Consider the following 23144-nt stretch of genomic DNA (forward strand, 5'->3'; position numbering starts at 1 on the left):
GCGAAGTTGCTTGTACAATGCACACTGACATCCACACGCTGTATTGCACCATACTACTAAGTAGACGCATGCGGTGGTCGGTCTTACAATCGTCCACACAGCCGGATTCCAGCTGCCGATGCCGACTAGTACGGACTCTGGTCGATCGAGTCACCTCGTCCAATTGATCGACTCACTCACCATGGCCCATGTAGACCGTTGTGCGTCTCCAGGCACTACTATAAGATATGGCGGCCCACAACGCTCTCCCAATCTCTTCAATAATCTCTCAACATGTCCGGTGCTCAAGAGCTGCGCTTCGTCCGCTTCGAGGACCCACAAGCCTTCCTCGAGGCGACGAAACAATTTGACGACAGCTTCATGAACTTCAGCTTGGGCGCACTGTGCGACTACCTCAGCAGCCCGCAGTACGCCGCAGCCGATCCATCCAAGCCGGTGCATCTCCTAGCCGTCTACCGCGGAGAGGATCTATTGTAAGTGCTGGTGATCCCTCAACCTGCACATATCCATCGCCGCGATAGCCATCCTCGCAGAACTCAGGCTCACGATCTCCGACTTCCATAGGCTAACCGTCTCACACAATCGCACGGACTTTGCCTGGATGATGTCCGTCCCCACCTCCGCCGAATACCTCCTCATGGGCACGTCCACCACCCCCGGCCTCCTCGCACCCGCCATCGCCCTCCTCGCCTCCTCGACCCTCGACCAGCTCTCCTCCGACCCGCTCGTCCTCGACAAGATGATCGGCCCCGCCCCCGCCGTCTCCGCCTTCCTCACCACCTGGGTCGACCTCCTCGCCACACGCGGCCTCCGCGTCCGCATCGACACCGGCACCAAAGCCGGCGCCTTCGGCTCCCGCGTCTCCTACGTGACCCGCGCGACGCTCCCTCCCCCGCCCGCAAATCCCTTCCCGCACCCCGTCGTGCAAGCCACGCCGGCCGACCTCGAGGACATCGCGCAGCTCTACATCGCCTTCCAGTTCGACACGCCCTGGCACGGGGTCGTCACCCGCGAAGCGGCGCTCGCGTTCGTCGACCGTCCCGTCAGGGCCGGGCTCGTGTGGTACGTCCGCGTCGACGGCGAGACGGTCGCGTACGTCCTGCTCGGGCGGGTGACCCCGCGCACGATCGCCCTCCGGAACGTGTTCGTGAAGCCGTCGCACCGCCGGAAAGGGATCGCGGAGGCGATGGTCCGTGGTGTGACCCGGTACTACCTCAATGCGCCGCCGTACGGCGTCCAGCCCGCCATGGAGGGCCCGCCTGCGGTCGGGTTCAAGGAAGAGGTGAACTTGAACGTCGCGGACGAGAGTGCGGAGAGGGTGTACAGACGGTCTGGGTTCTTGTTCCCGGACAGGAATGGGGACGCCGTCACTGGAGGAATCGATCCTGCGACCGGCCGCAAAGGCTGGTATGAGTCCATCTGGCGGGGAGTTGAACAGGAGCCAGAGCCTTCCTCAGAAGGGCATGCGCAGTAGAGGAGGACGGTTTCTGTCGTCGTCATCTTAAACGGGGCAATGGTGGACATAAATGTATTTTGCTGTATCTACATGGTCTTCAAGGTTCTGATATCGAGCACTGTCTGGCCTGAATCACCATTATATGCTTGACTTTGCCAGGTGATCGAGTCATATCAATCACATATAGTCGTGACTCGTACTTACCAGCAGACCAACATGATGTCTGTGTTAAATAACTATCACTTGCGACATACCTGATCCTCAGGAACCTCTAACCCCACCCAACGACCACCAAATGTCTGCCGCTGAGACGCTCCGATTCGTCCACTTCGAGGACCCGCACGTCTTCCTCGAGGCTACGAAGCGCTTCGACGACAGTTTCATGAGATTCTGCATCGGGTCACTGCATGAATATCTCGGCAGCGAGCCGTCGGACGCTGCTGCAGATCCGCCAGCACCCGTGTATGAGTACATCGCAGCCGTCTACAGCGGAGACGAGCTCTTGTGAGTGCTCCATGCTCTCAACCGAGTTCGGTTCACCAGCATCGCCATAATCTCGCAGAACCTGAACTCACCATCTCGGCTCCCACAGGATCACCCTATCACACAATAGCACCGACTTTGCATGGATGTTATCCATCCCCACCACCGCACAACAACTCCTCACTGGCACGGACACACCCAGTGGTACAACTCCGGGCCTCCTCGCGCCCGCAACCTCCCTCCTCGCATCCTCAACTCTAACCCACCTCTCCTCAAACCCACTTGTCCTCGACAGGATAGTCGGCCCAGACACCGTCGTCGAACCCTTCCTCACGACCTGGTCCGCCCTCCTGCTCTCGCTTAACCTCCGCGTCCACATCCACTCGGGCAGCGGCACAGCCTTCAACGGCTCCCGCGTCTCCTACGCGACCCGCGCGTCCCTCAAACCCCCTCCCTCAGCCAGTCCTGCGCCCAGCCCTCCATTCCCGCACCCCATCGTCCAAGCCAGCACCGCCGACCTCGAGACCATCGCGCAGCTCTACATCGCCTTCCAGGCCGACGAGCCCTGGCACAGAACCATCAGGCGCTCCGCCGCGCTCGCATGCATAGAGGGGCCCGTCAAGGCCGGGCTGGTGTGGTACGTCCCCATCGACGGCCCGCCCGGAGGGGCCGCGGGGTACGTGCTGCTCGGGCGCGCGAGCCCGCGCACGATCGCCATCCGGAACGTGTTCGTGTCGAGGTCGCACCGGCGGAAAGGCGTTGCAGAGGCTATGGTTCGGGGTGTGACCCGGTACTACTTGAACGCGCCCCCGCATGGGGTCCGGCCTCTCAAGGAGGGCCCGCCTGCTGTTGGCTTCAAGGAGGAGGTGCACTTGAATGTCTCGGACGAGAGCGCGGAGAGGGTGTACAGGCGTGCTGGCTTCTTGTTCCCGGATAGGAGTGGAGACGTTGTCGCTGGAGGCGTTGATCCTGTTTCTGGTCGCAAGAGCTGGTACGCATTGGCTCGCCGGGAAATTGAGCGAGTACAAGAGCCTTTATAACACGTTCTTCGAGTGCCGAGACAACTTAGGGATCCGAGGAACCACACCTAGTGTTTATTATGTCATTCCTGGATGCCACATCGACAACAAGGACATAAATCGCACCTTGAGTGGATGACTTGGCATTCCAGCTAGTGGAGTTCGAGATGGCAGCTTGTGCAGAAGTTTGTTAAGGAGGAAAGCGATTTGTACTTAGATCACAGCCACTTCAAGCCTACTGGTAGGGAAGAATCCTGCGGGTGCGCGCCAGCTGGGCGCACTGAGTTGAGGGCGCATCGAGCAGAGAGAGCAAGTCAACAGATAGATACTTCATCACAACCTCGAGAACGATCGACCAGAGATCAGAGACACAGCAGCAGTATCGTACACACAACTTCGCAAGAACTTCTTGGAACGGCAGCCACAACAGCGAAAGCAAGACAGGAATCGTACATAGCAACACCAGTCCAAAGCCAAACAAATGGGTATGCGATGCAGCCAAGATGACGAATGAACGGGGTAAGCACACAACAGCAAACAAGAGAAGCAAGAGAACAGATGTGCGAGCGATCAAGATGATATGTAAGCAAGACGAGCAGAGGACATACCGAAACCATGAGGGGGAAGAGCAGACAACGACGTACGTGATACGACACGAGCCAGAGACCGTGAACGTTCCATCCAAGACGAAGATAAACCAAGAGAAACCGTTCCCTAATTCCACGCACATACGTCCGCTCAGGGATCGCACCCCCCGGCCACCGGAGCCAGGAAGCCAATCCCCATCGCGAACGCACGCGCCTCCTCTCCCGTCCATCAGCCGCATAATAATCCTCGCTGAAAATTGGACGCCAAGGTTGAGTGATCAGCTCGCCGGCTGAGCACTCGAGGCGGGCGTCCAATGTGAGGATTCCTATGTGACTGGTGCGCGCGACCGCGGATGCCTAGGGAGCGACAACGTCAGTATGCAAACGGCGAGCGCAGGCGAGTGCAAACTCACCGGGAAAGCCATCCTTGGCTGTCCTAGTCGGACTCCTTCTTGCCGGCCTTGGCGCCCTTGTTTCGCGGCGACCCCAGGGAGGTGTGCTTCGACTGAAAGTGCCGAGTGAGATCGTGCTTGCGGCTGAACGACCGTTCACAGCCCGGATGCGTGCATTCGTGTTCGCGCTTCCCCTCGTGCACAGCCCTGATGTGCACCTTGAGGTTGTGCGTACGCGCGAACTCTGGTTCCCAAGGTCAGTAACAAGATACGCGAACTGTGGGTATACGCACTCGAAGTACACTTTGGGCACAGAAACTTTGGCGTCGTGTCCTGCTTCTTGCGTCGCTTCGTGGGACGCGACGGCTTCCTGTCCTCGTCCTCGTCCTCACACAAGCGAATGTCCTCGTCATTGTCCTGGTGCTTCTTGACGACCACCTTGTCGTCGACGGTCGCGAGACAACCCTCGCCTGTGGAGGGAGGAGCCGGGGTCGTGGAAGGGAGCATGAAGTCGTCCATGACCCCTTGCACACCCTGGCAACCGAGGCCATAGACATCAGTTGCCTCAGCACCGTCGTGCTGGGAAACTTGCTGCCCATAGCCGAAGTCCGATAAGTCCATAGCGGACGGGGCGACAGGCGGAGTGGATAAAGAAGAATATGACAATACCGATGGTGATGGATACTGGAATGTGAAGGCGATGCCAGCAAGACCTGCCACATCGCTGCAGTCATAGCCGGGCTCATCTTCATTTACCAGCGTGGTGTCCGACAGAGAGTCAGTGATAGGGGTTGGGGAAGGAGAGTCGAGGGAGGAGCCCCCGCTGGAGCCTGTGTAGTCCGAAGGAGGAGATGGACAGAGAAAGGGGAGAGGTTCGCACGATGTCGAGTTCCACGCGGCCTCGGCATACATCGAGGAGAAGGGTAGCGCGTCGTTGTACGCGTTATGCATGAATATGTCCTCGATTTCGTTGTTGAACTTGATGATCGAGCCCTCCCCACCATCGAGGCTGGTCAGAGCCTCGCTGATGTGGGGGCTCTCGCCCATTCCGAGTCCGACCCAGTCACAGTACATGCAGGAAGACATCCCAGCGTCGATCTGAGCACCGCAAGTACAGAATGAAGACATGGTCGCGACTGAGGGGAAAGCAGAGTGGACGAGTAGGACGCGACGGAGACGGGGCGATGCGACGTGGGGACTCGGGAGACGCGACTTATCACTGAGCTGTATCAGGCGCTGCTTCGCTTGCTGCAGCAACACTTCTTACCTTCTCCCGCTCCGTGTATAGCTCACGAGGCATCTCATCGAGGCACAAGACGTGCTGCGTCGCAGATCGACCCTCGAACCTTGTTGCCGTGTTCCCAAGTCGTCGCAGACAATATCAATGTCTTCGCCCTTCTTCGCCCCACCATCGATCGAGAGCACGGTCCGTACCCGTAAGGCCTTGAGGCTTGAGGCCGTGAGGGACAGAATATGGCGGACTCGGCGCAAAGACCGCGCTCGAAGGACACAGAATCACGCAATTCACAACTGAGGTGGAGCTAAGGAAAGTATCCAGCAGAAAGGCATCCGAAGCTCCTGCAAGACCGGCCTCAGCTGTTTCCGAGTCGCGTTGAGGATGCAGGCGCTTACTGTAACTCATGTACTCCCTCCATCTCAGTCATACTGCTCATGCATCGCTGGGCTATCCTTGAGGTCGCTTATGTCGATTCCATCATACGTCAGAACATGTGCGTACTTGAGTACTCATCGCCGCAAAGACGCACTGCTTATCAGGATGGATAGCGTCCACCGTTACTGACACGTACCAAGCGGCCGAGACCAACATGCGCAGTCTTCGATGTCAATTCACCGTTCTGCGAGGGGTCATATATATCATAGACCGTCGGAGCTGGTCCATGACCCATGCAACTTCGACCACTTGGCGTCAACACGGCCACGCTGTCAAATATGTCGTGGCCGTGTGACATAGTCCTCCTCGGGTGCTCTTAATTTCGGACTTCACTGCATCGCCGGTGTTGCTCTACGTCTTCTTCTTATCTCCTTCGTGCTCAGACGAGAAGTATCTCTATACAAGCTCTCTGTCGCCATGCCCGTCACGTTCCAAGTCGCTCCCCACCCTGCAGAAGACTACAAGCGCTACTTTGTCCCGCAGAACGCAGAGGATGTGCTAGAGTCAAGTTGCCGGGACCAATGGATGCAATGCACGGACCTCCTCCAGTCGTCCGTCACGACTGGTGACCTCTCCGCCCTGGTTCCAAAGAACAATGGGTTCGTTGAAGCGGTTCTTGCTGCATACAAGCAGCATCACCACCTGAAGATCAGGTATGGTTCTCACTTTGTGGGACTCAAAACGAACGGTGCTCATATACGACTAGGCCAGACGATGTGTGGATGTCTATCCTCAGCCAGCTCAACTTTTAGTGAGTTATGCGTCCAACTGTTCCTAAATCCTGCGCTGATGTCAGGATGTGACCAGTATTAACACGCATGCTGAGGAGCTGCGGGAACACTTCGTCGCGCACCAACACAAGGTGACGCTGACAGTCAGCGCTGTGGGCAATCGGTACACGGTCGACTTCGGAGACATGGCTCGCCAGATGACTTTGAAGATCCAGGACAAGGTGCGTGTCGGCCAGCTGATGATCTGGGCTTTGCCTAATACGGTCAATAGGTCGTTGACGGGACGCTGGTCGATTGGATTCTGCCCAACTTCACCACAACGACGGTCAAAGACACGACTGTATGTGCGGTTATGATGATGTCTTCCTTCAAGTCGTACGTTCTCTAAACGCACATGTTCATCTGCCCCATCTGACTGGTCTTTCAAGCTACTTCAATTACCGCATGATGTGCATGTGCGGCATCCCGTCCGTCACCCTCGAGGGAGAACGCGCTGACTGGGAGAAGCTTCTCGCTCGTCTGGACCGCCTTCCCGAGCTCGGTGAAGAGCCGGCCGTCTGGGCAAGCATGTTGCGCCCGATCCTCACGCGCTTCCTGGCGGCATTCGACGGCGAGCCCGACATCAAGTTCTGGAGCGATGTCGCGCACTCGCACCCGCAGTTCTATGGGCCGGAAGACATGAGCGGGTGGATCACGGCGTTCTGCGTGTGGTCCAGCAAGGGCAAGTGGCAGGCGGGCGCGCTGAGCGATATCACGTCCCCGCGTGAGCCGCGGCCGGTCACGGACGACATGAGCTGGGAAGAGAGGCGTACGTGCAAATCGCTCCTTTAGTCTTCAAGCAGTAATAATGACGCGTCCCGCTCTGCAGCTGATAGTGTACCGCTAAGTAAGCGGTACCTCCTGGACGGGATCTCGTACCCTGCGCTCTCTGCGTCCCAGATCCCGCACAGCTACTGCGAGGTCGACGTGCTCCTTGACGACAACGGCACCCAGTTCGAGTGCATGATGGTCGCGGGCCTTGTCGGATTCTCTATGTCGAGCTCGGGCACGGGCCGGAGCAAGTCCATACTGTCAAAGAACGACACGCTGAGCCCGGCGGCGCATTGGTTCATGTTTGTCAAAGGGAAACGTGAACTCGAGGACTCGTTTCGTGGGGAACATCGGAACACGGGTGCGAGGGAGAAGAAGAGGCAGGATGTGCTTCATGTGACGAAGCCCCGGAAGGGTCTTATGTGCACAGGGTGCGTGATTGCTTGAGGTGTCTCTATCTGTTCAGTGTATCCGTGTATGACTATGGACGAGACATCAACTGCTATTTCTGCTTTGAATTTGAGGTTTGCGCCTCTATCTACGTTGCCAAAGCTGCATGCGCGCGTACGTAGCTGGCATTCCTACTCGTGTATCGACCCTCGATGCATCCTCGACCTCGACTGCTGGAGTATAGGAAAGATCCCTGCAGGTACGCATCGTCAACTGGTATTTCCATAACATGGAAGTTCTGACGTTCATTCCATCCGATTGCATGTTCAGCAACAGTACTATCGTGAAGTTCATAACTGCAGCTTATTGGAGCTTGCTGCATCCGACAGCCTTCGCTCAAACGTTCGTATCCTCAAGTGACCTCTCCATGACGTAGAAGTTCTGAGGGATAACTCTATTCGGCCCCGTCCGGCGCCCGCCTGAGAGGCTGAACTCTGCGTCTGGGAATAACTCAACTTTGCGTTTATATAGGACGAAGAAGTCAGTGGGTGAAGACGAGGCTGGGAAAGCCTCTCAACGACCTCACCTTCTCGCTATTCGACCATGTCTTCCTTACCGCAGTGCCAAGATGCCATTTCCCGTGGCGCCGATGAGAAGGATGGTCCGAAGGTCGAAGAAAGCCTTGTGGAATATGCCCCAAGTTCCACCCAGACAGATGCTTCAAGGGCGGAAGAGGAGCGGCGGCTCGTCCGGAAACTGGACAAGCGAATCCTGCCCATCATATGTGCGATGTACTTCTTCGCATGTGAGTGGCTCCATCGCCCCGTCTTTTCGTAGCTGATCAAGCTTGTACAAACGGAAGACCTGGACAGAACGAACCTAGGCAACGCACGTCTACAGGGCCTTCCCGAGGACACGCTGCATGGAGATCCCACCGGCGTACTCTTCGACTGGGTCAATTCCGCCTTTTACTTTCCCTATGTGAGTACTTCCAAGATGATGCTTCTGTGCGCATATCTCAACTCGGAATGACTGATCAGGTTCTGTGCCAAGTACCCGCTATCCTGTTGTCGAAGTTGTGCCCCCCGCGTATCTGGCTCGGATGTGTAGCTGTCGGTTGGGGCCTATGCTCCACACTGATGGTGAGTAATCCTCCAATGCTATTCTTGTTGAGTAATATTACTCACCTTCTTGTCAGGCTGCAGCATTCAACTTCTCCGGTCTCATGGTCGCACGCATCGGCTTGGGGGTCTTCGAGGCAGGCTTCTCGCCCGGCTTCCCGCTCTATTTCGGTACGCCTGCAGTATGCTCTCCGTCCCTTGGCGGTTCTGAGATGCGCTATGCAGGACTATTCTATACGAGGGAGGAAATCGGAATGCGCGTCGCATGGTGGTTCGCTTTCGCGGAAATCGCGGGAGCCTTGAGCGGCCTGATCGCTTTCGGGATCCAGCACGCTCATACATCTGTCGCAAATTGGAGGCTGCTGTTCATCATCGAGGGCATTCCGACAATCCTTCTTGGCTTGTGTGCTATGGTGATTCTGCCGAATAGACCGGAGGAGACGAGTTTGTTCAACGAGAAAGAGCGGGAGATTGCGATCGACAGGATGAATCGTGGTGCTAAAGCGGATGTAGGGCGCATGCTGCAGCGAAGCGAGTATTCAGTCGTATGCTGATTCTCACGGCTGATCGAACTCGAGACTAGACCACATCAAGGTCGCTTTCAAGGACTGGAAGGTGAGTGGGTCATCCGACTTATATTTAGACTAATTCCAACTCGTGGCTGCAGGTTTACGCCGGGGCAATCATGTACTTTGGCCTGAACTGCGCCACTGCTGGGATAACTGGGTTTCTACCCACCATCATCAAGACTTTCGGGTTCAGTGAGTAGTATGCATGGAGAGGCGATTGCACTAACACTGAACTCCATGATAGCGGACGCCCTCGCTCAGCTCCTCACCGTCCCTCCCTATGCGGTGGCCGCCGTCTGCCTATGTCTCCTATCCTACGCTTCTGACAGGCTCCAAGATCGAGGCAGCTTGACGGTTGGCAGCTGCATCTTGGCAGGAATCGGTTACGTGTGCGTCGCACCCTTCACGTCATTATCGAGTCTGCTGACTATCGAACAGCCTTCTACTCGCGGTACCATCGAATAACCATGTCCGATACTTCGCAACGTTCTGCATCACCATTGGGGCATACTGTGCAATTGGACTCATCATATCCTGGTGTATGCTTGCCTGGAAGAGACGGGCTCGTCAGATGCTGAATCTGCCCTCAGATGCCCACAACTTCGGATCAGAAACCAAGAAGGCTGCGGGAACGCCACTGTACATGTCCCTCGGACAGGGCGGGAGCATCCTTGGGTCACACCTCTTCCCGTCGACACAAGGACCGCGATATATGTAAGTCTACCTCATGGGTATACGATCTACCTCATGAGATTGACAACACCAACCAGCAAAGGCTTTGCTGTCACCGCCGCACTATTGTTCTTAGCAGCTCTGTCTGCTCTCGTATTGACTGTGGGTTCATGGGCTACTTCTCGGTGTGCTCGTGTTGTTCAGTCTACTCCAGGTCTACTATCGTCGCGAGAACAAGCGGAGAGATTGCTTGTATGGCGAGCCGACGAAGAACGGAATTGTGGACACCTCTGTGCTGGCGGACGAGGTAAGTAGGCAGTGCGGTATCTCTGCCGTATTTCGTTTAGCTCAGTGAACACGGCACACAGGCGAAAGACTTCAGATATACCCCGTAGTATTCATACACACATCGGCGATTCGGGTAACAGGAACACATGCGTATTCTCCGCTCGACGAGATGTATCTACGAATATTTCTCGACGTGACCATGAACTTTACTGTTCTTGCCGCGGTTTTCTTACTTGTCGTCTGCTTTGAAGTTGAAGAAAGTACTGATGTCAAAGAAAGCTCAACAAGTAAGAAGTGAACTGGAGTGATGTCATTGTAAATCGAGGTTCAAACTCCGATCAACCCACTACTCACTTACAAATGTTGAATCGCAAGTTATAGTTCTGCTTGACCTAGTACTCGTGCCTCACTGGTAGGAGGCCTCCGCGTCCACTACAATATACCCTACACATCGCTATACTACGCAGAGACAAGCTCTTCGTTCGTTACTATTATCGACATCGTCCGTCTGGGCCGTCGAGACGATACCAGTTGATGAAGCTGAAGCCTTGGTCCTCGAGCTTGGACGGCTGACTTGAAGACTCGCAGGACATCAATACAATGCTCCAAACGATGCGCGGAGGCGATGGGAGTTTTGTTAAGGGGACTATCGGCCAGCACAGCTCGGTGAGTGCAATGTTCGAAATGGTGCACTGGATGTCGGTACCAAACGCCGCGATACAGACTCTGGCGACACTCTCAACCGCGACGGTGCTACCCAGAGAAGTGGAATACATGATCATCGAACACGTACACGACAAGCGGACCCTATCCTGTTGTTCTCTCGTTTGCCGAGCCTGGCTGCAAGTCAGTCGGGCATGCCTCTTCCACACCATAATCCTCCGGGTACCGGACCAGGCTGGCGCTCAAGTTCATTCTTTTGCTCGTTTCCTGGCCGCCTCTACTCGTCCCACAGCGACGTCTAACGTGGCGAAGTATGTCCGCGATCTCACTGTGCTCGGCGACAAGTCCTGGCGACCACGTTCTACTTACAGCCGTCTCATGTTCAGTTCACTGTCTATCGATCGCGGACCGCTTCCTCCACAGGACAACGACCTCGGTTCATCTTCCTCCACGTCCTCCGGTTGTTCGCATGGATCTTCTTCTGACCAAGATAGTGATTCGGGATACTCTTCCTTCCAGTCGGACGACCCTCCACACGCTTGGGACGGCACATCTCGCTCGCTGTCTGCATTGTGTCCACAGACGAAGATAGACCTTTCGACCGACGAGGATCGCATGAGTCACGATGACGAAGGACCCGATCATGTAGACACGGACAGCGAAGGCGCCGACTCGGATACTGAGGACTTCTCTGCAGATTACGTGCGCTTGCCGTTGCACTGCCTGCGCGACCTCCTTTCATTACTACCTTCTCTGGCGACACTCTCACTGGACAAGCTTTCCTTCTGCCATGGTACTTCAACCTATTGCAACCCCGCTGCAGCACCAGAAACGCCCGACGGTCGGACGATACAACGCTTGTATATCGAAGACTGCTCTTCCCCCGGACAGGACGCCAACCACTTCTTTGCGGTACTTGGCTTGTTCTCCGAAGTTCAAGTGCTCTGTGTCGACGGCGGTCCTTGGAGAGTCGACCAACCGTGCCTGGTGTCGCGTGTTCCCATCATCTGTGGTCTCGTTCTCGGCGCGCTCGAAGAGACCAACTGCGCGATCGCGTTCTACGACTCGCTCCGGAGATCCGGTTCCCTCGGCGGGCCTCTCAAGTCCATCAGGTTTACTGGCTTCACTCGCGAAGAGATGGAGGCCTTCTTCGGTTTCGCAGAGAACGCTGGTCCGAATCTCATTGACCTCGAGCTGGATATCTACTACGCTATTAACGACTCCCCCGGTGAGTGCTCCAATTTGCGTTGTAAGTACGTACTTATGTTACTATCTCAGGTCTTCCGGAAAGCTGGGAGTCGTTCACACTCGACTTCTGCTCACGCCTGGAGACGTTGACATTCTCCTTCGACTTCGAAGACGAAGAACAGCCGGCTTGTGTCTGCCTCGAAGTTGTGCGCACCTGCCTCCGCTTCTACACACACCTGCTCTCCTCCCGCAGTGTCCAGCGGACGCTCCGCATCGTCACGTTCCAGGTCTTCCACGCACCAGTAGCCCCGTTCAACTTCCGGCGCAGTGCCGAATCGTCAAGCGTCCCGCGGTGGACAGAACTGGACAACGTGCTCGCGGGCCTTCCAGAGCTCTCGTACGTGAAGTTCATGCTATGCGACGTCGATGGGCGCGGTACCGAGGTGGAGGAGACGAAGGCGGGCATGGCAGCATTCCTACAGCAGTATATGCCGAGGATGTGGTGGAGTGGGCAGGTTAGGATGAGTTTGGAGGAAGAAGAGTTCGGTGAGATGTTCCAGTACTAGAGGCTATTGTACTACATATGTTGGATTTCACAGTCTAATCGACCTCCTGGTTTGAGGTGAAATATCTGATAAGTTGTGCAATGTCTGCAGACACGCCATAATGTCAAAGTGATCTGGCTTCTGTGATCAAACATTTCTACAATGTAATACAAAACGATGCACATCAGACCGGAAACAGTGCTTCCAAGCCTCGACAAGCGGGTTCCACCAGCCCACAATCCGCTCCTATCTCTCCGCTAACCCCGGCTACCCCCGCCTGCCCTCTGCCGTGAATGGTCTGCGTGTAGTCGAACATCTCTTCTTCTGCTCGCCGAGACGGGAGGATATTCAGCAGTCTGTCCCGCGTGCGGCGAGCCCTTGATCCCACACGGCGCAGATCCAATCGTTCCGGGGTTTCCGGCAGTGTTCCGCATGCAGGAAGTCGTCAAGAGCGGCGTGGACCCGAGCAGCGGAGGACACGAGAGAGGCGAGAGGCGGCGGGCAGAGGCGGTCGACAAGCACGCCGTTCGTGTCTAGGGCCCAGCGGACGGAGGGCGTAGATGCGACGGCGCGAAGGATTAGGGTGTCGGTAGTGGAGGTCCAGACGATGTCCGAGAGCTCACGCCGGGTCTTCATGTGTTCTGCGCGCAGGAAGGAGCCGAGATTGGAGGTCGTAGGGAACTTCAGTACGGACGGCTTGACGCGCTGAATGGAGAGGCAGTTCCCGGTGGACGAAGATCGCACTAGTTGGGATGAGGAGCATATAGAGAACCATTTAAAAATGTGAACAGATGTCGATCATGAGATAGCGACATCTTCATGCAAAACGATGACATACCATCTGCTCCATTGCCCGCACTTTCCCCATCGGCAGCTCTTAGCCGGGCAAACGGTCCCAGTTCCTCTGCAGTGACGCGCTTGGGTGTCCGTATCGATGCGGCGAGCTCGACGCTCACGAGCGAGAGGTAGACGGCGTGCAAGAGAGCCCACGAGAAGTCGTCCGAGTTGCAGTAGAGCAGAGATGTCGCATACACCGACCGACAGAGAAGACTGTGGGGTATCGCCGCCCACACGAGCCTGAGATCTGGCTCCTTGGTCGTGCGCCGTGAGGCAAATGAATGCTTCTGAAGGGGCCACAACATGGTGCGGCAAGGATGTGACAATCTCTTGAACCTGCCGGAGACCGCAGCGAAGTCGACACCAAGGCGTATACAGTACAAGAACCGGGTACCGATCTTGCGGTAATGTAGGCGTAGGAGCACGCTGAACAACGTCGCGCCAACAACAACGAAAGCAAACGCAAGGAATAGTGAATGAACGCGGTGATGCTGGGAAGTGGTGGCCCTGTTCAAAGTTTGCGCGGCCGGGACAGTGGTTGAAGACGTCCAGGTCGTCGGAGACATCCGTGACCATGGCGAAGGCCTAAACGATCGAGCCAGCTCGGAGGACATGAAGTTAGCCACCAGGTGCGCAACAGAAGTCAAGAGAAAGACGGTATAAGTGTGTCTAGTTGTAAAGGCCAAGCTGGAACTAACCGGGTCGAGGACCCACACAACTCCCTTTAAGCGCTATGAATCAGGACGGCCCGGGGCCGGAGTTGCATATGTGCATCCGCAGGCGATGAACTTTGTCAAGTTCTTGTCTGTGACTGTTGACTCTAAGTACGAGTACAGCGCGGTAAAGCTGCGGACTCCGGATGATCGAATTATACCGTAAATCAGTAAGTACTGTCGTGTCCACCATGTGCACCATGACATTTGTGCGTCTCTTGCTACCAGCTGGACCCGCACTATAAGATGGCGGCACTCTATGCTCTGGAGCACCCGCACAGCAGCATCCGACAGGCACAAGATGTCTACAGCTGACTCGGAAATGCTTCGATTCGTCCGCTTCCGGGGCCCACAAGCATTTCTCAAAGCAACGACGAAGCTCGACGACACCTCTATGAACTTCTGCATCGGCTCATTATACAACTACCTCAGCAGCGTTGCTGTGTCCCAGGCTCTCCCGGTGTACCTGTTGGCCATCTACCGTGGAGACGACCTCTTGTGAGTATTCACTCCGCTTTCAAGCCACCTCATACTTTCGAATACTTACCAACACCGCTTCTCAGAATCTCCATGACGCACACAGAGACGGACTTCGCATGGATGATGTCTGTCCCTACCACGGCTCAAGCACTCGTCGAGGGCACATCCGCCAACCCAGGCATCCTCGGCCCTGCAATCGAGCTGCTTGTATACTCCACCCTCGCTCAACTCACCCCAAACCCACTCGTCCTCGACAAGCTCATCGGGCCCGATGCCGCGGTCAAGACCTTCGTCGCCGCCTGGTGTACCCTCCTGGGCGCACAAGGACATCACGTCCGCATGACTCCCGGCGACTGGGGTTCACGCGTCACCTACGTGAACCGCGCGTCTCTCCCTCCTATTCTTTCAACCCCATCCCCGCATATCATCGTGCAAGCCACCGCACACGATCTCGAAGCCATCGCGCAGCTCCACATTGGCTACGAGGCAGACACGCTCTGGCACCGGGTGATCACTCGCGAGGCCGCGCTCGCAGCGGTCGAGGGGCCCGTGAAAGCTGGGCTGGTGTGGTACGTCTGCGTCGAGGGCGAGCCCGCCGGGTACATTGTGCTCGGACGGGTGACCCCGCGTACGATCGCTATTCGGAACGCCTTCGTGTCCAGGGCGCACCGCCGGAAGGGCATCGCAGAGGCTATGGTCCGGGGCGTGACCCGGTACTACCTCAATGCGCCGCCGTATGACGTCCGCCCCATAGAGGAAGGACGGCCCGCCGTGGGGTTTAAGGAAGAGGTGAACCTCAACGTCGCGGTCGCAGATGCAGAGAGGGTGTACAGGCGTTCTGGCTTCTTGCTCCCAGCTATGGACGGGGAGGGTGTCACTGAAGGTATTGACCCTACCACAGGACGCCAGGGTTGGTTTAAAGTTTGGCTTGCATGCATTGAACCGAGACCAGATGCTGCAGGACCAGAGGCGCAATCATAACAGACGTCGAGGGGAAGTGCAGAATGTTGCAGACCCTCGGGCCAGAAGGTCAGAAGGCCGCTTGCGCCTTCATCGACACGGCCAGGGATACTTGTGCACTGTGCCCATGGACGGCTTGCTTGATGTCATAAGCCTCGAGAACGCCTTTGAGGCCCTGGCACCCGCTGACCGGAGTAGGGAGACGAAGGCATATATACCACTAGACTACAAGTACTGATACATTTATTTAGTCGACGACTATGAGCACCAGCGGGTGGTATCCACTAGACCCGACCAGGCCACATTCTTTCGCCTCTTATTAGGAGGCAGATTGGGGGGCAAGCAGCAAGCATACGGCGTGAGACACATGTCCGTCTGAGCAACCAGACAACAGCCAGCAAACGACGAAAACAGACCATGCTGTTGTACAGGGACGATATCGATAATTACGACAGTGTAGACTGCGGAGCGTGTGGGAAGAGCAGGATCGTCATAGGTCCGTGGTAGGATGGGCGACACATTGTTAAGTTATCTTCGGCCGGCGGATAGCGTACACGACCCCTGTGAGACGATGCAGAAGACCGGGAGAGTATATGCATGCGGTAAAAAGCAGCGAGAAGGTATAATCGGAGATCTTGCACGACTAGATGCGGCCATTGCGACGGCTTGACAGCGACCCAGATAATCACTGTTCGTAGTTGCCGGTGCCTCCAAGGGAGGCCATCCAGATGCGGGTCTTATACAACCTACAAACCGCACGTTCAGAGCGAGCTGGTAGGCAGAGATGATTATGACGTACCGGAACAACTCTCGCACGAGTTCTCGGAAGTCAATCCTCTTTTCGGCGACGAAGTAGAACGTTAATTTACGGCGATCCCTGGAAGACCGGTCAGCAGACAGAAGTACGTACACAACTGCGCGATACCCACCATTGATACTCCGCGTCAACTACTTCCATGGGCAACTTCCTCTGTCGGACTTTATTGCGGCACAACTCAAGTGCTTTTGCTTCGTCCTGCGCTTTCGCAGCGAGACCCCTGCCGAACATGCATCAATATACCATCGCCACAATTCGCGAACGGAGGAAGTGGCGTACTGTGTATCCCGGTGCTGAGCCTTGCCATAAATCATCTTCGGGTTGATATCCTTGACACCGCCGCCAGCCGCACCGGTCGGGCTCGTCGGCACCCCATGCACGTCAGCATGTCCCATGCTCATCAGCTTCTGCTGCTTCTGGAACGCCTCGACCTCAGCCAGAGTTATCGTGTCATTCACAACCTTGCCCAGATCCTTGCCCCGGTCGGCCTCCACGATGACCAAGTCTCCCACACGAATGTCTTGCGTGAGGTCCGTGCAGTAGAAGAGGTCCGTGCGCCCTGCCTTGAACTCGACAATGTAGAGCGGCCACGACGTGGGGACCGCGTGCAGCGGTACACCCTTCCCGAGTTCGTTGAGAGGCTTGGACGCATCGGACGAGCGTCGCTGCATTTGCTGCTGACCATAATGCGAGGGGCTGCGAAGAGTCGCAGGGGAGAGTGGTGACGGCATGACGCCTCCCTCGGGTATCTGTTGGATGCCATGGCCCGGGACGTACCGCGCCATGAGCGGCCGTGATGGCTCACGGCCGAGGTTACCCTCCTGCACGAACTGGTCGATATGTCCGCGTGAAGGGCTCCCTCCGGACAGGCCGCTATCGCTAGGGGAACCGACGATTGACTGGCGAGAGTACGAGCTTCCCGCGCCGCCCGGGATGTTGAGGTGAAGCGCTTGGTAGGGAGAAACGCGATCCGCAGACGGCGGGCTCCTGGACAAGGGTGCGTAGATCGGCAGTGAGGACGGCTGCGAAGGCGGCTGCACAGACGTGACCGTCCTGTGGTCGTTGATGCTCATCAGGCCGAGATCGCTAGCTAGATCGTCGTCCGTGAGCAGAAGACCGCCTCCACCGCCGAACGATGCGGATGCGAACGACCCGACGTTGTTGGAGTCATCTGTGACGTCCGCGTTGGGCGCATTGAAACCAACGATCGGTCGCCGAGGCTGCACAACGCTGACGCTGTGCCGTCGACTGGTCGTGCCGCTCCCTCCACCGCCGTTCTCGTCGCGCGGAGGGTTCATCCCTGCCCATAACTCACGGAACGCGGAGCCGTCGTCCAACAAAATCTGGCCCACGTCCCGCACGAAGGGGCTCATGTTTGATGGGTCCGTGATCGAGCCTTGGGAGTATCCGTTTGAAGGTGAGCGTCCTAGGGCGCCAAGCGAGCCGTACCGACTGCCACTCGTCGGGGTCTTGAAGTCGTACCTCGTCGGGATACTCTGCGGAGTGGACCCATCCCACTGCCCAAAACCCTGACCAGGAAAGCCGCTGCCAATAGCCCCGGGGCGCGACGTCGCGAGCGACTGGGACCTGCTCCGCGTAAGATCTCCGGTGTAGGTCCGTCCCCTCAGCGACATGTTGCGCTGGAAGCGCTCGTCGTAGGGATCGTACGGGTCCTGAATGTCGCTAAGCGCCTCGGACTCGTCGTCCTCGAACGTGGACGCAAAGCGGGAGTCGCGCATTGCGGATGAGAAGGGGCTATGGGTACTTAAAGGGGAGGAAGAGAAGGAAGCACTACGCGTGGGAACTGACTGAGCGAGCGGATTGAGGCCGGACGAGAAGCGGCCCCAGGCCCCAGTGCCTGCACCTCCGGAGTTTATACGGACAGGCTGGGGCGGGGGCGGGACGAAGCTCTGCGAGTGGGGAGGTTGGCTTGCCGCACGCTCGCGGAGACTGAGACTGTTCGGCGTCTCGGATCCATGGGACGAGAGGAAGCGGTTCTGGCGGTCGGCGTCGTCGGACGCGTGTTGCTGGTGGGTGGGGGTCTGCATCGCGCTCAAGGAGGGTACGCCGAGATTGCGAAGCTGCTGGTAATTGTGGACGGTCGCCAGATTGAGAAGTCGTGTGAGAGGGGCGGGGAGGGGGTGTCTGCGGCCTGTGGCCTGTGCGGGGTAGCGGATCTAGATGACTATAGCGTACACGCTCGTTTTGCCTCTAGGGTCGTTAGTCTGGAGGGCGCGCTCAGCAGCACGCACGACGATGGAGGAGATTGGAACACACCTGGTCGTGAGCTCTGCTGTTGTACACGCGTCGACTCTACGATGTTCCGACAGCGGTCTAGACGGATCGTGCGAGGAGGCTGGAAGGGAGAGGGAAGAGGGAAGCGTCGGCGCCGTCGAGCACGTCGAGGAGGATGTGTGGCACTCACAAGTCGTCTATGTCGGAGAGGAGGGAGAGGAAGAGAATGTCAGTCGGTCGGGGCCATGGCCATCGCGGTGTAGACTCTGCTCGCTCACCTGACGGCGCGAGAGACGGTGGCTCGGTCACCCCTGTCCCTAATAAGGCAACTGCGGGTCACAAGGCCGCGCGCTGTCCGCCGTAGTCTATTCAGCCGATCATGCTCTCCCATACTCTCCCCTCTCATTCTCAAATGCTAACCTAACATACACCAGCCATCAGTCCACGCAGAACTTCGCAAACCCTCCACCTCCCCTTCCCGCCTTCTTCCCCAACACCTGACCGACCCTGCCCGCATCTGACCCCTACATCGCAGCAATGGTCCGACAGCCAGTGAGAGCTGTACTCACGCCCTCCCCGCATTAGCCTTTCGCCAGCCTATGGGTGGTGCGACATGTTTGACATCCACTTCAGCTTCCATTCGGCCCCATCCTCTGCCTCCGTGCCTGGAGACGACAGATATGGTCGACCAGCGAGAGGTCCGCGTCGGACACAGGGTGGCCCTCGGCGCAACATTCCGAGCACAGCTCGAAGAGGAATAGCGGCCCACTTGGCTTCTCGGCTACCTCCCCGCACCGTGGCACTGGTACACCCAGTGCGCACAATGGATATTAATGACGCAGCTGGGGAGGATGTTGATGGAAGACATGAGGGCTCCACTCGTCCGGCGGTGTGAATCCGTCCGAAGCCTGCACGTACGATCGAGAGAGCAAACTGTCATAAGGGGTTAGACCACTTGAGGAAGACGGCTTGCAGACAACATGAGCCGCAGCTGCTCACCTGGACGAGCTTGTGACGACTCAAACATCGAACACGACCTCGGTTGCCTTGAACGCTGTGTTTCCAGGCCACACTTTCACGGGAACTTCGCACTCGACCATCTCCACCTTCACCTCCCGCCATGCCTCCTCCGCACCGATCTCATCCTCAGTCTCCCCATCTGCATCCTCGAGATCCTCGTCACCATCGTGATACCCGGCGTTCGCTGGCCCGAGCAGCGATGACGCAAAGTAGGACATCCAGGAGAGCGCTGCGCTGGGCGTCGGCGGTGCCAGCTGACCGTTGGCGTTCGGCGTCGTAGGCGAGGCGGTTGCGGAAACGGGCAGAGGACGCTCGAGAGGTGCGATGGTCTGCGCAGCCTTCCACGACGATCCCCACTGGCCCCGTGAGCCATCCCGTACAAGATGCCGTGTGCGACCGCCTTCGGGACCCTCCCGTGCATTGGGGGACGCAATCGCAACGAGGAGGCACAAGCGAACCTTCCACTCCAGACCACCAGGAGAAGATTTGGGCTTCCTCAGATTAATACGATCCACCCCACCAATGGACGACTCGTCGAAGGTCGTCTCGAATGCCGGGCTGGCATCTGGAGGGATATCAAGCGAGAAGGTGGTGCGTAGTGTCGCTGGCATGAAACACGAATGATGCTCCGCATGCACGCGACGCAGGTGCCGGGACATCGTCGGAGAGGCGATAGCACTCGGGAGAGACTCGTGAGCTTCCAGCATTGCGGACAACTGCAGCATTGAATTGTCAGCCCGGTTACCACAGGCGCCGTACATTCATTCAACATACCTTGAGCACGCGCGCTCGATGTGGACGATCGTTGAGCTCGACCACACCTAAGATGGTCTCACCTAAACGGTATGCACTCTTCGGGAAGGTGAGGACCGCGACCTTCACCCCATCCTTGTTGACATCGTATGACGCTGTTCCCCAGTCTACTCAGTACATGCTAGGACAAAACCAAGACAGGTTGCACACCTTTCTTCGGATTGCGCGTGAGAACCTCGACGGCCTCTCGGCATCCAGTCGGGTGGTCCATATCTCGCTCCAATTCGCTATCCAGGTCTGCACTGCTAGTCGAGGGAATGGAATCGATAGGTAACTTGATCCGCACGCCGGTGGCCTTGGGATCAGGGAACGATGCAAGCAGGTTGCGCGAATATTCCTGCAAGTCTTCATACGTCCCAAGATTCGGTGCAAGGGTCGGTACTGCTCGCGGAATTGTGCTCTTGGGAGACTCTTTCGAACCTTCTGTAACCTTGCCAGGCGGAATGGGACCTCTTCGCGAGACGACTGGCCACAGGAGATTGTACGAGGACGATGGTCTGCCAACTGTAGTTGCGTTTCCAGCATATTAGCGTCAAGTCGTTTGCGACAACAAGAGGTCTCGCACCTGCGACGTTGTTGTACACACGTATAGGCACCTTCATTACCCTACTGTTGCTCGTCGGACTAGCACCAGGCGCGCTCCCGCCGGAACGACAAATGCCCAAAGTGAACTGGTACGAGAACTTCAACGCACGTCCGCGGAACGTGGGTGGGAGGTTCTCCGGCAACGTGAGCGAATACGTATCTAACGCGCAGTTAGCCTTCGCGATTGCAGAACCCGAACTTCATTACACGCACATGTTCTCGATTCTCCTGGAGCCAAACTGAGATCAACTGCGAGCATTGAAGGCTGAATATCCAAGGTGGGAAGTGGTGTGTCTGGGTCGACTTCCTCCTCGTCTACATTAGTAGTGCTCAGCCCCAATCCGACCGCCGATTTGCTGGCTGGGGGACCCTGTCCATTGCCGAACAATGAGAACACTGACGCTGTCCGCGCTCGGTGTCCTGGTACGAAGGGTTGAGAGCTCGGCGCAGGGGCAGCGGACGTAGGGGAGATAATGGACAAGAGTCCTGCAGAAAGCGAGGATGATCGAGCATGAGACCCTCTCCGTCCGGCTCCAGTGGTCGGCAATACGGGGGCGCCGACGGAAGAAGTGATGTCCATACTTCCACCACCGATGGCTTTGGGATTCAGCAATCTGGCACGAAGTCGGTTCAAGTTACGTGCTTGATCAGGGGATGAGGGAGCGTCCTCCAACGGCGATATGGTCAAAGTACCAAGTAATTGAGCATACGCATACAGTATGAGCTCTGTGTTCGGTGCGGGGAACGTGGATGAGAAAGCTGAGCGGGGCGGCTTGAGGTGAGTCGCAGATGATGCTGCTGGAGGTGGGCCATGCCCCAAGCCGAGTTGAGAAGGCCTGTGTGGTGGACCTCGGGGGTTAGCAGGAGGGTATAGCTGCCCATTCGGTTTCTTCGTGAAGGAAGCGTTCGTAGGGCCAGAGGGTATCTGGGTTCGGACGTTTGACATATCTGTTTCAGGTGCCGGGGAGGGGATGTAAGGTGTCGCGGGTGCGTCAGGCGAGGTAGACCCTGCCTCAGCAATAGGATCGAGGGAAAGGGAGAATGTCGACATGGACGCATTCGGAGAGGGTGCAAAAGGAGACATGGAAGATGGCGGGCGGAGGTCTTGTAACTGCAACTGTCCGTCCATGACAGATTGCTTACGCGCATGCGGGTGATTAGGCGGAAGACTGGGCGATCTGGCGAGAGGAGCAACAATGCGAGGAGAGGGTGTTCCTGGCACTGGCGCTGTGACGAGAGAACGTGAGCAGGGCTGCCGTATGACGAGGCGGGCATTGAAACGGTGCAAGATACTCACCGTCACCATTTCCAGAGGCCGGCAGGCGGGTAGCGGGAGAAGTAGGTACGTCTGACTCGTTGAGAGTCGGTAGGTCGCTGGGCGAGAGTGTGGCGGACAGGGAGCGGGATGCAAGCAGTCGCTTCCTTAGCACTTCAGCAGACGGGGGTTCGTCGGAGGACTTGGACAGACTACGGCCGATGAGACCCTTGCGTAGAGTAGAGCTGCCTGCACCATTATTCGACCTGGGGAGGAAGAGAGGAACGACAGTTCGAGGGGTACCAGGTGAAGTCGGAGGACGAGACAAAGGCACAGAACTGATGGAATGCGCACCACGCCGGTGAGCATGAGAAGACGAACGGGGAGCAGCGACGGGTGCTTCGGGAGTGCGAGTGTTGGTGAGCGTGATTGATACGGAGAAAGGCTCGCCGGCGAAGTAGGAAGCTTGGGAGGGGGTTACAACGACGCGGATGGCCTCGTCGACGGCGGGGGAAGCTGGACCAGCCATGACACGTATGCTGGTGTGTGGTGGATGAAACGAGTAGCGTCCAGGAGGGCTTTACTCGGAAGTAGGACAACGTCTGTGGGAAGATACCGGCAAGAGAGGTGGTATAGGCGAGTATGCTCACACGAAGGACGGTCGAGTAGTAGGCGAAGAAGAGTTCAATATGCAGACGCTGCTAGCGGCGGCATCGTCGAAGTCGAGCAAGATGAGCGCGCCGTCGTCCACAAGCCTCAACCCGGGCCCCGTCATCGTTCCCGTCACCGCGGCCCGGAACACACGATCACGTGCATCCCCGAATCGCGTCCTCTGGTCCCTGG

At 57.2% G+C, this 23144-nt stretch overlaps 11 protein-coding genes across 11 annotated transcripts; 6 read left to right on the plus strand and 5 right to left on the minus strand.

Annotated features, from left to right (window-relative positions):
* Positions 1-249: 249 nt before the first annotated feature.
* On the plus strand, positions 250-1672 carry L226DRAFT_496464 (uncharacterized protein). The gene is made up of 2 exons (XM_067677561.1): positions 250-473; positions 565-1672. Exons 1-2 carry the CDS (start codon positions 274-276, stop codon positions 1472-1474), a joined length of 1110 nt encoding a protein of 369 aa, XP_067542116.1. The 5' UTR covers positions 250-273; the 3' UTR covers positions 1475-1672.
* Positions 1673-2068: 396 nt separating this feature from the next.
* Positions 2069-3017, plus strand: L226DRAFT_527822 (uncharacterized protein). The gene has a single exon (XM_067679197.1). It carries the CDS (start codon positions 2086-2088, stop codon positions 2977-2979), a length of 894 nt encoding a protein of 297 aa, XP_067542117.1. The 5' UTR covers positions 2069-2085; the 3' UTR covers positions 2980-3017.
* A 69-nt stretch (positions 3018-3086) lies between these two features.
* On the minus strand, positions 3087-3915 carry L226DRAFT_1038 (uncharacterized protein). The gene has a single exon (XM_067672072.1). It carries the CDS (start codon positions 3782-3784, stop codon positions 3194-3196), a length of 591 nt encoding a protein of 196 aa, XP_067542118.1. The 5' UTR covers positions 3785-3915; the 3' UTR covers positions 3087-3193.
* A 66-nt stretch (positions 3916-3981) lies between these two features.
* On the minus strand, positions 3982-5065 carry L226DRAFT_564232 (uncharacterized protein; the record flags this gene model as incomplete). Its single annotated transcript, XM_067683624.1, has 2 exons — positions 3982-4181; positions 4231-5065. 2 exons carry the CDS (start codon positions 5063-5065, stop codon positions 3982-3984), a joined length of 1035 nt encoding a protein of 344 aa, XP_067542119.1.
* Positions 5066-6026: 961 nt separating this feature from the next.
* On the plus strand, positions 6027-7597 carry L226DRAFT_541269 (uncharacterized protein; the record flags this gene model as incomplete). The annotated part of the gene is made up of 6 exons (XM_067682044.1): positions 6027-6262; positions 6316-6360; positions 6417-6561; positions 6612-6715; positions 6769-7148; positions 7209-7597. The coding sequence occupies 6 exons, from the start codon at positions 6027-6029 to the stop codon at positions 7595-7597; spliced, it is 1299 nt and encodes a 432-aa protein (XP_067542120.1).
* Positions 7598-8092: 495 nt separating this feature from the next.
* Positions 8093-10415, plus strand: L226DRAFT_474738 (MFS general substrate transporter). The gene is made up of 13 exons (XM_067676632.1): positions 8093-8345; positions 8403-8521; positions 8581-8682; positions 8739-8832; positions 8887-9192; positions 9245-9276; positions 9329-9422; positions 9475-9619; positions 9669-9769; positions 9821-9944; positions 10001-10064; positions 10117-10209; positions 10271-10415. The coding sequence occupies exons 1-13, from the start codon at positions 8144-8146 to the stop codon at positions 10295-10297; spliced, it is 1503 nt and encodes a 500-aa protein (XP_067542121.1). The 5' UTR covers positions 8093-8143; the 3' UTR covers positions 10298-10415.
* An 816-nt stretch (positions 10416-11231) lies between these two features.
* On the plus strand, positions 11232-12666 carry L226DRAFT_606841 (uncharacterized protein; the record flags this gene model as incomplete). The annotated part of the gene is made up of 2 exons (XM_067685712.1): positions 11232-12081; positions 12132-12666. The coding sequence occupies 2 exons, from the start codon at positions 11232-11234 to the stop codon at positions 12605-12607; spliced, it is 1326 nt and encodes a 441-aa protein (XP_067542122.1). The 3' UTR covers positions 12608-12666.
* Positions 12667-12722: 56 nt separating this feature from the next.
* On the minus strand, positions 12723-14097 carry L226DRAFT_606842 (uncharacterized protein). Its single transcript, XM_067685713.1, has 2 exons — positions 13425-14097; positions 12723-13329 (listed from the first exon to the last, which is right to left on the minus strand). Exons 1-2 carry the CDS (start codon positions 14035-14037, stop codon positions 12935-12937), a joined length of 1008 nt encoding a protein of 335 aa, XP_067542123.1. The 5' UTR covers positions 14038-14097; the 3' UTR covers positions 12723-12934.
* A 361-nt stretch (positions 14098-14458) lies between these two features.
* On the plus strand, positions 14459-15597 carry L226DRAFT_496470 (uncharacterized protein; the record flags this gene model as incomplete). The annotated part of the gene is made up of 2 exons (XM_067677562.1): positions 14459-14634; positions 14700-15597. The coding sequence occupies 2 exons, from the start codon at positions 14459-14461 to the stop codon at positions 15595-15597; spliced, it is 1074 nt and encodes a 357-aa protein (XP_067542124.1).
* Positions 15598-16261: 664 nt separating this feature from the next.
* Positions 16262-18441, minus strand: L226DRAFT_450264 (PSP1-domain-containing protein; the record flags this gene model as incomplete). The annotated part of the gene is made up of 4 exons (XM_067674935.1): positions 16262-16322; positions 16376-16453; positions 16506-16613; positions 16673-18441. The coding sequence occupies 4 exons, from the start codon at positions 18439-18441 to the stop codon at positions 16262-16264; spliced, it is 2016 nt and encodes a 671-aa protein (XP_067542125.1).
* Positions 18442-19647: 1206 nt separating this feature from the next.
* Positions 19648-22830, minus strand: L226DRAFT_450850 (Rgp1-domain-containing protein; the record flags this gene model as incomplete). The annotated part of the gene is made up of 6 exons (XM_067674978.1): positions 19648-20364; positions 20423-20556; positions 20612-20965; positions 21027-21206; positions 21260-22273; positions 22344-22830. The coding sequence occupies 6 exons, from the start codon at positions 22828-22830 to the stop codon at positions 19648-19650; spliced, it is 2886 nt and encodes a 961-aa protein (XP_067542126.1).
* Between the last annotated feature and the right edge of the window lie 314 nt (positions 22831-23144).

This window comes from Lentinus tigrinus (genome assembly GCF_003813185.1).
Source record: "Lentinus tigrinus ALCF2SS1-7 unplaced genomic scaffold L226scaffold_1, whole genome shotgun sequence".
Lineage (NCBI taxonomy): Eukaryota > Fungi > Basidiomycota > Agaricomycetes > Polyporales > Polyporaceae > Lentinus > Lentinus tigrinus.

Coding starts and splice junctions, on each gene's coding strand:
- L226DRAFT_1038 (XM_067672072.1), bottom strand. CDS start 3,784: ATGCGGCTGATGGACGGGAGAGGAGGCGCGTGCGTTCGCGATGGGGAT.
- L226DRAFT_474738 (XM_067676632.1), top strand. CDS start 8,144: ATGTCTTCCTTACCGCAGTGCCAAGATGCCATTTCCCGTGGCGCCGAT. Junction 9,423..9,474: donor CATCAAGACTTTCGGGTTCA/GTGAGTAGTATG, acceptor ACTCCATGATAG/CGGACGCCCTCGCTCAGCTC. Junction 10,065..10,116: donor TGTCTGCTCTCGTATTGACT/GTGGGTTCATGG, acceptor AGTCTACTCCAG/GTCTACTATCGTCGCGAGAA.
- L226DRAFT_527822 (XM_067679197.1), top strand. CDS start 2,086: ATGTTATCCATCCCCACCACCGCACAACAACTCCTCACTGGCACGGAC.
- L226DRAFT_496464 (XM_067677561.1), top strand. CDS start 274: ATGTCCGGTGCTCAAGAGCTGCGCTTCGTCCGCTTCGAGGACCCACAA. Junction 474..564: donor TACCGCGGAGAGGATCTATT/GTAAGTGCTGGT, acceptor CGACTTCCATAG/GCTAACCGTCTCACACAATC.
- L226DRAFT_606842 (XM_067685713.1), bottom strand. CDS start 14,037: ATGTCCTCCGAGCTGGCTCGATCGTTTAGGCCTTCGCCATGGTCACGG. Junction 13,330..13,424: donor TGCGGGCAATGGAGCAGATG/GTATGTCATCGT, acceptor CATCCCAACTAG/TGCGATCTTCGTCCACCGGG.